The sequence below is a fragment of the Leptonotus elevatus genome, chromosome 11 (genome assembly GCF_054856555.1).
Source record: "Leptonotus elevatus isolate MCC_2025b chromosome 11, RoL_Lele_1.0, whole genome shotgun sequence".
In the NCBI taxonomy this organism is placed as follows: Eukaryota; Metazoa; Chordata; class Actinopteri; order Syngnathiformes; family Syngnathidae; genus Leptonotus; species Leptonotus elevatus.
The window spans coordinates 22515190-22529364 of record NC_141249.1 but is presented as its reverse complement, the minus strand read 5'-3'; the positions used below and the strand labels follow the sequence as shown (position 1 = coordinate 22529364).

The window sequence follows — 14175 nt, the reverse complement described above, 5'->3', positions numbered from 1 at the left end:
TAGGATTCCTTTTTGGGACGCTTTAGGAAAACGGGTCAAATTGACCTATAAAATAAAAACAAACACCCCCGTTATATTCCAGGTCAAACTGACCCATCTTAAAGTTAAACAAAACCAACAACACAAAGTATAAAAAAACGTAAGCGCAGTATTTTTGTTTCTGATCCTTACATACTGGTTCTGATTGACCCATAAAGAAAAACAAAAGCAACCTTCCTGTTATGTTTTTTTTTTTTTTTAGGTATTATGTGTTGTGGCTGTGTAGTTTATTCAATCCACTGCAATAAATATCACTTTAAACGGTGTTTTGTATTATATTATTATTATTATTATATTGGTTCAAATAGAAAAGTAATGGCGCTAATGACACATTTATGACACTTCACATCATTCAACTTGCACTTGGTCAAACTGACCCAGGGAGATTTTCGCTATTCCTGAGAAACAATTAAGAGGAAGGCAAAAAAAAAACTGTTGAGGACTCACCTTGAACATAATTTTGGCCTCTTCAGGCAATGACACGTTGTGTATCCGGATGTCAAAGCTGAAGGCGTTTGTGAGGAATATGGGCCGGTCAACCGGGTCCACTGGGCTGTCGCGGATGTGGAATAATGTTGCCGTGTGGTCAAAGCCCAGGTATCTGGATAGAGGGCGTAAACTCACGTTACTACCGCACAGAAAATCGGGACTATTCACAGGCAAATACGACTTACCCTTCTAAAACGTCTGCCTGGTAGGGGATTTCCAGCTTGGAGTAGCTCTTTTCCTTCGCTTTCACTGTGATTTTACCAAAGAACTGATATGGTCTCCTGGCCTTGGAGGCTGCAGAGAACAAATGAGAACACATGCAAGTGAGCAGTCTGATACTAAACAAAATCAAAACTCAATTTCAAAATAAAGAGGTGGCAAAATGGCACACGAAGCAGAACAATCATTTTCCTCTGTATTCTTCCCAAACAATTTGATTTTGCCTTAATCTGTCCACAGACTATGTTGCTACTATATGGTATCGGACTGATATCGGTATTGGACAGTACTCGAGGCCAAAATATCAGTATCGGATCGGAAGTGCAAAAAAGTTGTATCGGGACACCCCTAGTTGCTATCGTAGTGTTGTGGAACGTTCAAGTGCAGCAATGTTTGTTCAGAGAGCAACGGTTTCCCTCCTTAGTTAGTTCTCCCTTGAACCCCTGTTCTTGTTTCATGCATAGTAGTTTTGTCAACCGAGGTCTTGGAAAAGCGCCAGTAATATCTGTAAGTCTTCAAATGACACTCTGTCCTGCTGTTGGAGTCTGTTGGTGCGAATGTTTGGTGGTGGTGGTGGGAGGGGCCGCAGGTGCACACTGGCAGCCACGCTTCCGTCAGCCTGCTCCAGGGCAGATGTGGCTACTTAAGTAGCTTACCGCCACCACAGTGTGAACGTGTGCGTGCATGAATAATGTATCCATTCCATTGGAAAGCATCTTTGAGTATCTAGAAAAGCGCTACATAAATCCGAAGCATTATTATTATTATTATTATTAAAACTACTTACCGGTCATTTTTCCATTTATAGACAATTTGTCCAATGACTGACAAAGATACATTTGTAGCCTTTTCCAGCTTTAAACAAGTCAACAATTCTTAATCGTGGGACTTCTATGCTTTTTTTGAGCAACGCAAAATACGCATCAGGAAACAAGCGAGAACTCTAAACTCGCGTGTGTGTTTTCATGTGGCCAGAGCAGCTTTTAAGCCCCACACCTTCAATCTTGTTTCATTGATTAAAACTGCATGCAACACAACCGACTGATTAGCTCTGGAGAATCCATAGCCGTGCGATTCACTTTTCTCTATCCTGTAAATGTTTACTTTTTATTTTCAATAAAAAATATGAAAACATCTATTAGTTAATGCGGACTTCTCGTCATTTAGATGATAGAAAATACGTTTATGATGGCATCAACTTTAGAAGCACCACTGAACTCTTATCTCTTGACTGTTGATTAAACATTTTGGAAACATATTTTTGTTCAAGGAAAGGCGTATGCAATGCGAGATGAATACTTGTGCGAATATGCACAGTAGACTTACCGTCAAAGCTAATCGTAGCTACTTTGGTGTATCTGCTCTCGCCTGCTCTGAGCGTGATTGCTTTAAAGTCTATCGCGATGGCCTCGTTGGACGGCGTCGTGCGGATGCTCTGTGCAAGAGGAAAAGACGACCCTGTGAAGCAATATTATGCATACATGCGTCTTTAAAAGCCGATAAAAAGGAAACCTACTGTAATTGGAACATCTTTTGTTCCCGAATTTAAGAGATACAGAGCCATCACTTTTGGGCGATCTATAAAAAAAAAAAAAAAAAAATTGGCTTCAGTTAATGAGGAAAAGAAAAATATGGCGTATCTCACGTTTAGAATGCGCACCTTGTGAACGCAATGTGCCAAAGTCGAGCATCTCTGTGGAGGAGTAAATGCCAGGGGCTGCACACAAGGCCAGAAAAATGTTAAGAGTTGGACGTTCTCAAGACAGGTTGGGAAAAAAAAATAATAATAATTAAAAAAAAAAATCACACCTGATGTGACCTCCACCTCGACAGGCAGGATTATGAACTTGTCTTCGTTGGGCGCGTTTGTTTTGATTCGGATAAAAGCCGTGTGGTTGTCCTCGTCTCTCGACGAGAAGCTGGCTCTCATCACGCCCTTTGTCTCGAAGGGTGGAATCTCCTTCGGATTAGAAGCACAGCGTGGTGACAATGCGCCTCGGGTTGTAAAACAACGCGTTTGCACAAAAAAAGCTCACGATGTCAACGGGTTGTGATATTTTACCTCAAGCATCATGTTATGGAACAAAACTCAATTTAATTGTAGGTGCGGTGGTGTTTTTCATAATATGTCCCCAAAATAGCCGTTTTTGACTTGCATCCACGTCATCAATAATGAAATAATATACCGTATGTCCCCATCTTTCACAGTGCAAGGTTGTAATGGCTTATCAAGAGTGTCAGCTTGAAGATGACTACACTGTAGATACAGAGTATCACCATCAGTGTCTAGCAAACATCAACTTCCTCTACAGAGCAGACCTCCCCCAGCTGCTTTCTTTTCAAGACAAGCAACAGGCCATACTATTGTTTTTTTTCTCTTTTTTTTTTTTTTTTTTTTTTCTTAAGAGCTCAGTATTGTTCATTCGGAAATGTCATCATCATTGCTTTTTATTATTATTATTTTTATATATATATATATATATATATATATATATATATATATATATATATATATATATACACACCATACTATTGTTTTAATAAAACCAGCAGTTGACAACCATGGCCAAAGGACATCATGCTTTTTCTGCAGGTGACTGATAATAATGGCTTCTACTGCATCGGCTGTCAATATTATGCTTTTAATTATGCTGATAAATGCTTTACCGACGGCCTGAGCTTTTGTGCAAACATGTTTTGTTTTACCCCGTTAGGCAACGCTTCAAGAATAAGAATGTGAAAATGTCGGGGTGCAAAACGTGCAAATCACGCACCCATAATTTCCCAGTGCCTCCCTGCTGACCCGTGGGAAGTTCGAGATGTAGATCCCCTCCACTGGAGTACATCTCAACCACCTCCAGACAGCCACGCACAAAAAGGCAAAGCCATTTTAATAATAGTGAAATTAAGCCAAGTATAACAAGTGTAAATATGGAGGACAACTAACTAATCAACAGTTTTGTGTGGCAGTGCTCGGTTACCTGCAGCGGTTCACTGTAGGGGTTATGGATGTTGATTAGCGGCGAGAAGCTGCTGTTTACTGGGACTCGAGCGCCCACGAAGGGACGGAGCCTGTACGGGTTTGGGATTCCCACCCCAAAAACCTTCAGAGGGGATAAGAGGGAAATCAGCAAAATCATTCAATTAAAAAAAAAATAAAAAAAAAAACACGGCATTGCGTGGACTTGTTACCTGGTATGTAAACACTCCGTGATGTGACGTATTAATAAATAAAGTGTTTTCTACATTCCCGACGACTCGCGCAAGGAACACAACATCAAATGATGTGTTTCCCCCTGGCGGTATTATCTATGGAGGACATAGAAAGCAAGATTAGACAAAAAGGCTCTAAGGGATTTTACCTGCTAACTGGAACATGTAAGACGGAGCACTTAACTCCTGTTACGGCCTCAACTTGCTGCCTGTGCACTTTTAAGCTCATTTCAAGATCTCTCAATGCACATTAAACAAGCCCCTTTGCTGCCCATTTTTTTAAAACCAGTCTCACAAAGCCTATTTTTATTCCTTGGAGCCGTAAAAAAAAAAAAAAATCGGCATTTTATTTTTGTCCTTGTTTAATTGTTTTTAAATAATGTGTTCAAGTGTCTGTAGGTTTCATTTTTATATACAGTGCTGTTTCAGATGGGGTTTATAAAATGCTCTATAAATTAAAATTGAGGGGAGCAGATTTAAAAAAATAAATAAATACAAGAAATTGGATGGTAAATTAAATAATAAAAGGATATGGTTTCAAAATCAGCCATTGATCTTATTTTACAAAGAGATGGCGCAATATGGCTAATTATTGCATCAAAGGCCTTGGCAGAAGAGACAACATTTATCCCCAGGTTTCTTTATTCAGAACCAAGTGAAGGCGGGATATTACAGAGTACAAAATACTTGGCAGGGAAAATAGGGCAGGCGGCGTGTGGGGTGTTTGACTTCAACTTCTGTCCCAGCTTTACTGAAATACGTGCGGGCTCCATCCTGCCTCCATTTCTAACATCTCCCAAGGTCAAATTAACTCTAATCACTTGGCCTCCTACATTTATAAGGGGGGGGGGGGGGGGCGGAAGAGGAAGGCCTACATTGTTTGAAGCAACATAATTAAAAATGTGCAACGCGGCAAAATAAAAGTAACGTGACGAGGTACTCACCCTGTTCTGGAAAAAAGAGGCGTGAAAATGGGCCGTCGTCGCCGATATTGATATCAAACTAATTTCTGCTGGGCTAGGATTATGTAAATAAACTTTCTCAATTTTTGGCATCCCCACAGGCCTGTCAAGGGAAGAGAAACAAAAGATTAGATAATGAGCAAATAAGACGTACATAACATTGTTGCTGTCCACAACGGAAAAAAAAACAAAAAAAGATTTGAAAAATGTTCTAAGTATCACAGAACATAAAAGCAAGCATCTTTAATATTATACACACGCACGCCGCTAAATTTGGAGATGGGTGTGTTTGTCATTTTTCCCATCAGATCACTTGTTATGTTCGGGACGTACTTAATAATTATGTTGGAGCAAAACACTGTCTAAGTACGTCCCGAACACAACAAGCGTCCAATTGTGAAACAGGTTTGGCTTGTCGTTCAAGTTCATTAAAGGTGAGCTTATTTATCCATTGTACGCACTTAATGAATCTATTAATGAACAAACTGATCCAACCTGTCCAGGCAGACGGTGATCTCCGGTCACAACTCTTTTTTTAATGACTAACATTTAAAACACTGCACTCATGGGAAAAGTCACGTGTGTTCTCCAACAAGGTCGACGCAAACTTTTGAGGTTGAACCTTTTTCGTGGAGTTCAACTTGCATTAAAGTTGATTTAGTGAACGTAGCAATCCGAGGGCCGCCGTGATTTGGTAAGTGCGATAAGGCAGCTTTTCTCAAGGTTGCAGCTGATAAGTGCCACGTTTGTTGGCGTTGTCGTAGGCTTGGGTGAGGATAGATTGTTACAGTCAGGAAGGCCCCCCCCCACCCCCACCCCTTCCTGTGGGCGCCGGGCTCTTATAATGTAACAATCCCAAGTATCACATGTGCGTGTTTGCTACAATACATTATTGCAAAGCAATCCTTCCACCTGTAGTTGTATTCCGTGAATTAGCGTAGCTACAACAGCTGGCATTACGTTCTGGCAGCGAGGGAGTGTGTGGGATGAGTACGTATTCTCAATGTTATTGGATGAACAAGTCAAGGAGTGGGGGGGGGGGGGTCCTGTTTATAGCTCTGTGAGAATTCATCCTTGCTGTGGGTAATAAGTTATGGTAAAAAAATGTACACTAAATTAAAAAACGAAATGTTAGTAACAGTTTGGTTTGGTGGAATCCTATTCATCCAAAGCCATAAAATCAATGTACCTGGTATTTTAAATTTACAGTATTCGATACATGTATAAAGTTCAAACATAGGGCAGGCAGCCACTGTCTTTTTCCATTTTAAAATTAGGTCATCCCTTTAGATCAAAGAATCAAAGAACTATTGTCATACATGCATACGTTTAAGGCCTGATGGCACAAAATTGAGCTTGTATGGGGAGTCAAGTTTAGGTTTTGAAAATTACACACACAAAATGGAGTGAAAAACTTTCCTACATCCTAACACGTCAATTTAATTATAAATATGATGCAGATTTTTCTTAAGACATTTTTCTAACATGCCGAGTTCATTGAATCTCAAGATTTTCTTAAAGCCACGACTTATCTCGTCTGGCCAACTTGACATCAACTTGGGCTGCATTGTGTCACCTGAACTCCACATTGATCTGATTTACAAGTTGCCGTCGCAAGGGCGTGTACCTGCTTGCTGTCAGAAGCGGAATGTGTGCCAATAATTCGGGCTAAGGTGAAACAAGGTAAACTTGAGCTGTCGAGTGGCGGTGCATTCCATTCCATGGCTTTCTACCAATTATTGCCGAGCTGGCAATATTGCCATGTGACAAGCGTGTGTATATGATAAGAGAGTCAGAAACTCACTGTTTGTGAAAGTCCAACATTGGAGGTTCGAAGCGTATGGGTCGGCAGCGCCCACTGTGCGGTGCCGAGCTGCGGGGAACAGAGAGATGTGAGAGGAGCGGCAGAAAGATGAGGGAGAACAACATCCATGTCGGTGTTCATTTCAAACCTGTCTAAAAACACAAAAGGGCTCGCAAGTTAAGTTCATTGGGAACAATCCCATCGGTTTGTCACGTCCATGTGGGAGCTAAAGCCACGTAACGCTTAACACCTCTGCCTATCAGCGGATGAAACTCACTTGATGTCAAGGATGTAGGCACAATAACTTGCCCAGCCTGTTTGGTGACAGGTGGATCTTAACAATAAGACCAGGCCGATACTGATGTAATAGGAGCCAATATATGATCAATGGAAACACGTCGGGTGACACTTCCTCACAAAAGCTGTGTGGACGTGGGCTTCATGGCTTTTGTTTTTTTTTACATATATTAAACTCATTCACACCCAGCCATTTTCACTGAAGCAACCCCCTTCGCTCCCGGCTGTTTTACTGGATTTTGACACATTTTGCAAGACCCACATAATATTGTGTTCTAATGCTATAAAAACATGGAACCTACCAAAAGAAAGATGAGTCTCTTCTTTCATCAGAAATTTCTATCATTTTCCGTTTTGCAGCAATTAGTATCAGAATATAGCAAAGTTTCATCATTATTTACAAATCTGTTTAGAACTGTGGGGAAATCAGCTTGTTTTCAACATGGCCCCGGTTGATCTCTTATACTCTGCTGCCACCTGTTTTTGTAACAGTACCATTGCTGCAACCATTGTCTTCAGTTCAGAGGCTGCATACAAAGCCTTCCGTATGCTCTAGGGGGGGGGGGGGGTTAAGCAGTCCCACAATGCCACACTGTCAAGATCCAGACCTATTAAAGCATCTTTTTTGATTCTTCACAATTCATCACTCTACTGTAAGTACAGCAGTTTCACACCACTGTCAAGACAATCAAGCAGACATCAGTTTAATTTATTACAAGCAGACAATGGCCGCCGCCGCTGCGCGCTTTCGATGACGGCAACCCCGAGGGACGGGATGGATTTCCATCTCCGGCCGTGCATTCATAGTTGCACACACACACACACTGACGACCACAGTGTGTGTGTGAGAAGACTGGACCGAGGCAGAGTGTGTGATCTGCGGCCAGTCCTCGCTTCCTTCATTCAGGTTGCGAAGAATCAAAACGTGTCGTGGCTGTAAATTGGCGTCGAGCGGTGCTGAGCTCGGGGGCCTTCGGAGATAATGTGCTGAATGCCAGAGAGTAACTAGATAGCCAGGGATCGAAAAAAGGGGGCGGCAGTGATGGTGATTGGGAGGGGGACATTTTAAAGGGACTATGATCTGCCTATGTCATGCTAACCGGGTTACGAGAATGCAACTCTGGGAGTTTCCTCTCTTCAGGCAATCATCAATCAGAAATGATTGTTCAACACATTTTAATAATTGTAATGGAAAATAAAAAAACCCTGTTCTGTGTGGGCAACAGTCAGGAATTCTCAGCCAGGACTCCATGACTGTCACAAAAATGACAGCCAATGAGGAATCAAGCTGACCGACAACGACAACAACACAATAAATACGAGAGCAAATAAGTTGTTTTTCCTCTGTGTGAAAAGTACCGACACATAATGGAGGACCTGCACATTTGGAAAATAGAGGAAAGATGGCACAGGTGTGTTATTTTACGCAACACTCACTGTCCATTGCGCCTCTAATCTCACTGTGCGAAGTCGCATTGTCGCCAGTGGAATGTCCCGCTTTGTTGGGTTCTGTGAGAAAGGCATATGCGCAACGCATGCCTGCTCAACTGCTCTTTTGTTTGTTTCTCTGCGTGAAAGGGCCCAATGTGTTCTCCAAGTATCGCCACAATAGATTTGACGCAGTTGGCTCGAATGGAGTTACCAGGTAAGCTAAAGGGAAGAAAACAAAATAATGGCCAACAGCACTGTCCATTTATGGTAGCCCACATTTCACGTGCTTCCCCAATTTTTGGTGAAAAGGTGCAGACATGGGATGGTGGGCAAGCAGTAGCACATTTCAGAGCATCAGCGGGCCGATGGCAAAGGCAGGGGGGGGGGGGGGGGGGCGGAGGTGTTAAGTTGTCACACTTCTGATGACCTCACTGAGGGAAGCCACATCATCTTACTGAGGGAAAATAAAAATACCACAATCTTGGGAGTCACCCCCCCCCCCATCCCTCCCTCCCTCCCTCACTCCCTCCACCCACAGCTGCTCATTCCCCTTTTCTCAATAAGCTAGTTACTGGAAACTGCTTCACATCAACAGCCATGAAAACACTTGAACGGTGCCCAGCAGAGCTTTTCAAGGCCAAACACCAGAGTTCTGGATGCACAACACAAGGAACAAAAGGAAAAAAACTTGTTGTCGTTCAAACCAGATTTCATCCAAATATGTGGCAAGTTTTTTTTTTTGAGTTAAGCTGGTAACAGACGCACGACATCCTTTGCAAAAAGGTAAAAACTATGAAAGGTATTTCCGTTTCACGCGTTTGCCGCCCTGATAGAGACAACAGTCTTTCGAGCCCCAGGGCACACCCACAGAGTAGGAGATAATGATTAACAACCACCACACTGTGAGGGAGTCTCTGTTTCGCTTCAGGGAGCCAAAAAAACAAAACAAAGCAAAGCAAAGCAAAAATGAAAATACCTTTCCCCCTCTCCCACGGTGAGGGGGAGTGGTCGCGAGATAACCCTTTTAGGGATCAGAACGTGCCGTACCAACAGCCAAGGCACCTCACGCGTTTGCCCCGAGACTAAACACACAATGAGCGGGGAGATGGACGCTCTGATACAAAGTCCTGCGTTAATATTCCAAAAATGTGTCAACTTTTTTTTCCTTTTTTTTTTTTTTGCTGAGACGGTATTTGATCAGCTGATGGCACACAAACAAGCACAAATCTGGCTGGAAAATTACAACTCAAGATTAGGCAGGGTTTAAACATTTGTCAGATATGGTTTAAAAAATCAAAATCAATGAGTGACCCACGTCACGAGAGTCCAGAAAGAATGTTCACTCGAGCTATTAGGGGTGTAAGAGAACATGTTTGGTAAAGTACAGTGAAGCTAATTATGGTTTTTGTTGGGTAAAAAGTTCATTGAGAAGGACCTTGGAAAAAATAATCGCATGAAATCGCACATTTTTGGGGGGCGGGGGGGGGGGGTCGCAATTAGATTATTTTCTATAATCGTCAGCCCTAACCAAATGCGAACTCACAAATTAAAACCAAGGTACAAATTTTTTGGCATCGCGTGACACCACTCATAGCTACCTAATTATTATTATTTTTTATGGCTATCAGCCAACATACCGAAATCAAAAGGCAATTACTGAATTGGATTTTAATTGAAAACAAGTCTACCAACGCTTAGATGATTTTTACTGCTTTAGAGAATTTGATGACAGGAAGTAGAAGTGCAACAATTAAAACGACAAGTAATACACAAAACAGCCGAACCAATAAAGCAATTGGGAACAGACGAAAGTATAACAATCCAGGGAGGGGGATCATGAAGTGACCAATGGGAAAAGAGATGTACATACCTTTGTTGAAATAAACTAACATTGATGTCAGAGTCAGCCTGGGAAAAGACGAGATGGGTGCAGTCAGTGAAACGTGATCAAACGAACACACCTACATTATCTCAACAGAGAGGCCATAATTAGTCGTGATAGCGAGTACATTGCTAAGTGTCATTCGTTGTAAGGTTACAAAAAAGGTGCTACAAATTCACCATAGGCTTCTCGTGTTTTAAGTTACACGTGGACAAACGCTGCCACGGGGGGGGGGGGGGGGGGGGGACATTACAAGGTAGTGGGACGAGTGGTTGGCACGTCTGCCTCTCACTCGGGATCCGGATGCGTTTCATTCCGTGACAACTTACCGGTAAAGCAACTCCATCACCAAAATGTAGAACTTCTAATACTCTGTTACACTGAATGAACGCTGCAAAAGACAAAAAAAGAAAAAAAGAAAAAAGGATTTGTTGAGGAAACAGAAAAACAGCAGGGCCACTCGCAACATTGACAGTCAAATTCTTCCAGACTCCCAAATATTTTTCAAGGTACTTTCTGAAGCCGACCGCTCGCGCCCAAAACCTGCGGGCGTACATCACAATGTCCCTTTTTCAACTTGAAAATGATGCATCTTTAACAATTAGGTGCTTTGGAGTTCCTTCCATCTGGATGTTTCATTGTATTTTCCCGTATTATATTTTTCAATATTTCTTTCCAGTATTTTTGTGTTTGTCTGTGTTAACTTTATTATTTTTACAATATTTTTGTGTATTATTAACTGATACCCAATATTTTGAATAGCGTGAATATCTTTGTGTATTTACTATTATCCAATATATAATAATATATTATATTTGTGCATTTATTATCTGACATTTTTCTCCAACAGTGTATTTTAATTTGTGCGCCTGAGCTAATATTTTTTTTAATTATTTTCCATTGTGTATTTTTCGTATATTTAGTACTACTATACAAGATTTTTTTAATTATTGCTTTGGTTCTTATTAGATTGTGACTATCACTAAGGATAACATAATGACTCACAATGCGTTTGGTCCATTTTTCGTCGACCAACATCTACAGAACATAAGGACCATAAAGACCGACCTGCATAAAGCACTTCAGTACAGTGCGAGCTGGAAGTCCAAAAACATGTCGTACACTCTGTGGTATTTTAGATAAGAGTTCCGCACAATTACTTTTGACAGACAGCACCAACGTTTGACTCTGGCGTTACTCCAACGCGAAGCGCAGATCAACGGGACACCGCTGGGGATTTACGAGGCTTTTCGCCCGCATCACCCGACACCATCGAAATCGGATCACGCGTCGCTGTTTGCGTCCGACAGCGGCAGAACGCGGTTATTATTATCGGAGGCAAACGATAACACACGCACACACAACGGATACATTAAATCAACTCATGAAGGCGAAAGCGCATACTGTCAATTAAAGCATCTTAGCACAGCCAAAAATAATCCCCTGTGCAAACATATCACAATTCCATTAGTTTATGCGAAACAGATAGCTCACGCTTACATGAGCTTTTGCTGCGGTGAACGCGTATCAGCAATATTTGGACTTATGCGAGGCCTTTTTTTTCGTGGCTTGCTTATTATCACTTTGTTATTGCGCAAGACAAAAAGGGTCATACATTTCAATACAAGCCAGTTGCGTCCACATTAGTCACAAAAGTTAGTTGGCCATTAAATTTGACATTTTGCTTATAAAAGTAGTGTCCGACCAATGATTTTTTTGAAGCTGATTCCAATATTTGGCAGGAAAAAAATTGGTATGCATATTAATCAAATGGTTAATTAAATGATGGGTTTTTTTTACTTTTAAACAGATAAATGTGATAGTGTTGTTTTTGATCAGCAGTGGAAGTTGCACAACACGGAATTAACCTAAAAATAGCTCAGAATTAGTCAAAAGCCACACAAATCTTGAGATTTTGCAAGGGAAACTTTGGAAAAATTCACTAAATTGGTTCCAAATGGATTGTGTTCTGATTTCTACTTTATCTCTGGTGTATTTGATCATGTCCTGTCTATAAGAAAGGAGTGCCGCAGGATTCTGTATTGGCCCCCCTCTTATTCATCATTGACATTATTTAGAGTTGCACCGATTAATCTGCCAATTTCCTTGATTTTTGGGGATTAGTGATTTTTATTTGCATTTGCATTTATATGCTGATCGAGTTGCGTTCAACTTTTTTAATTTTATTTTTTATTACTCTGCTCCTTATAAATCAATTACCAAAAGACTGGAAGCTAGCCGGTTTTATTTTACACCGTTTTTTAACAAAGTCCTACAATATGCTCTTGATTATCATGTGTTTGTAAAAATTGTCTGCACATGTAATTTTCATGAAAGCAACTTTAAAAGTGAAAACGATGCGGGCAATTTCAAAAGTGAAATTGACGATGTATTATTTTCTTTTAAACACGTCAACTGTCCGCTGAAGTTTTTTTCCTGGTAAAACCAATGCAGGCAAGTCGCGAGGGGGTTGGTTGCGACACGGGTGGGCAGCTGTCTACTGACCGAGGATCAACATGACCTACCAAGGCGTCCGGACACCTGAGCCGGGAGCAGAAATGACAACACGGCTGTCATTTATGCCTTTTCCCTTCCCCACAGCGACGTAGCCAAGACGGGCCACGTTTACAAACTTTAACCGGGGCCACCTGACTTACCCTGGAGGTAGCGACAAGATGCTAACCGGTCCAGCTTTATGACAACACAATCGCAACATACCAGGCAACACCAAAAGCCAGACTGCCAACGTCATTACTCTTAACAGAAAGTCATTCTTATTAACAGCTCGCCTTCTTAAAACAAATGATAACACATGATAAAAAAAAAAAAATGTACACCGAAGTTACGCTAGCTCACTTCAGCCTGGCTAACCCGCTTGCCTTCCTCCTCCTTCCTCCTCCATTCCTCCCTCATACAAACCTTGTTTATTCGCCCGCGCCATGTGGATAAGAGCAATAAATAATATCCTCAAGAGTCCGAGACGCGGCAGCGTTCTCATGCACGAAAAATGGCGAGAAGTCCGGCGAGCTCGTTCCTCTTGGCCCACCGCCATGCCCCCAAGTCGCCGAGACAGCTCTCCGCTGTTCTCTTCTTCTTCGAGAGCGAAGACTTGGTCGGGGAAAGTTCCTCGGGCTCGGTCAATCATAGCCGTCGTGGCGCAGGCGTGCTGCTAACTCCAAGTGTACAGTAGTGGACGTACATTAGCCTCTCCTCTTTGGATAGTGGCTACAGGGCTTTCTTCTTCTATTGCAAAGGTGACGTATCAAAGACGCAAACGAGGCATTCGCCGTGACGTACGCAGGCGGGTGCTGCCCCCTGGAGCTTTGGAGAAGCCTCAAGGGCACGCGTGGGCAAACGTTGTCCGTGAAACGTGTAAGTATGTAAAACAGTTGATTTCAAACTTGGAATACAGCAATTTCTTCTCAATTCTCACTGTTGTTGTTTTTTTAATTATATGATAACTATCACTACTTCATAAAATAAATAAGACTACTTGGTTTGTTGAATAAGTCATCATAAAATCAATAAACAATTTGATAATACAAGTAAAATATTAAAATTGCTCAACTTTAGTTTTAGTCATTCATAATTGCAATAAAATAATTTACGTAATCATTTCTTAATAATTAATTACTTCCTGAAATAAAATCATGTAGCTTTATTTTGTTTTCTAGAATATAAAATGAATAAAAATTCTATAAAAATAATAAATACAAGTAAAATATTTAAACAGTTTTATTTTAATAAATAATGTGTTATTCGCATTGTTTAATTTGACTATTTAAAAATAATGTAATTAACAAATTATTCCCTGAAATAAATAACTAAATGGTGTGTTT

At 41.2% G+C, this 14175-nt stretch overlaps 1 protein-coding gene across 3 annotated transcripts in view; it reads right to left on the bottom strand.

Moving 5' to 3' along the window:
* tmem131 (transmembrane protein 131) overlaps positions 1-13571 on the bottom strand; it is a 29172-nt gene extending 15601 nt beyond the window's left edge. Inside the window, exons 1-14 of one of the 3 annotated variants that reach the window (XM_086088627.1) lie at positions 13256-13571; positions 10666-10727; positions 10325-10362; positions 6727-6795; positions 4905-5025; positions 3940-4056; positions 3729-3851; positions 3522-3602; positions 2557-2707; positions 2408-2464; positions 2264-2325; positions 2074-2182; positions 714-822; positions 487-640 (exon numbers count right to left, since the gene is read on the bottom strand). In XM_086088627.1, coding sequence (XP_085944753.1) covers positions 487-640; positions 714-822; positions 2074-2182; positions 2264-2325; positions 2408-2464; positions 2557-2707; positions 3522-3602; positions 3729-3851; positions 3940-4056; positions 4905-5025; positions 6727-6795; positions 10325-10362; positions 10666-10727; positions 13256-13481 — 1479 coding nt within the window. In that variant the 5' untranslated portion in view covers positions 13482-13571. Of the gene's footprint in view, positions 1-486; positions 641-713; positions 823-2073; positions 2206-2263; positions 2326-2392; positions 2465-2556; positions 2708-3521; positions 3603-3728; positions 3852-3939; positions 4057-4904; positions 5026-6726; positions 6796-10324; positions 10363-10665; positions 10728-13255 lie in introns of all 3 variants that reach the window. The other 2 variants (XM_086088628.1, XM_086088629.1) reach the window with 2 other exon arrangements.
* Positions 13572-14175: the final 604 nt, after the last annotated feature.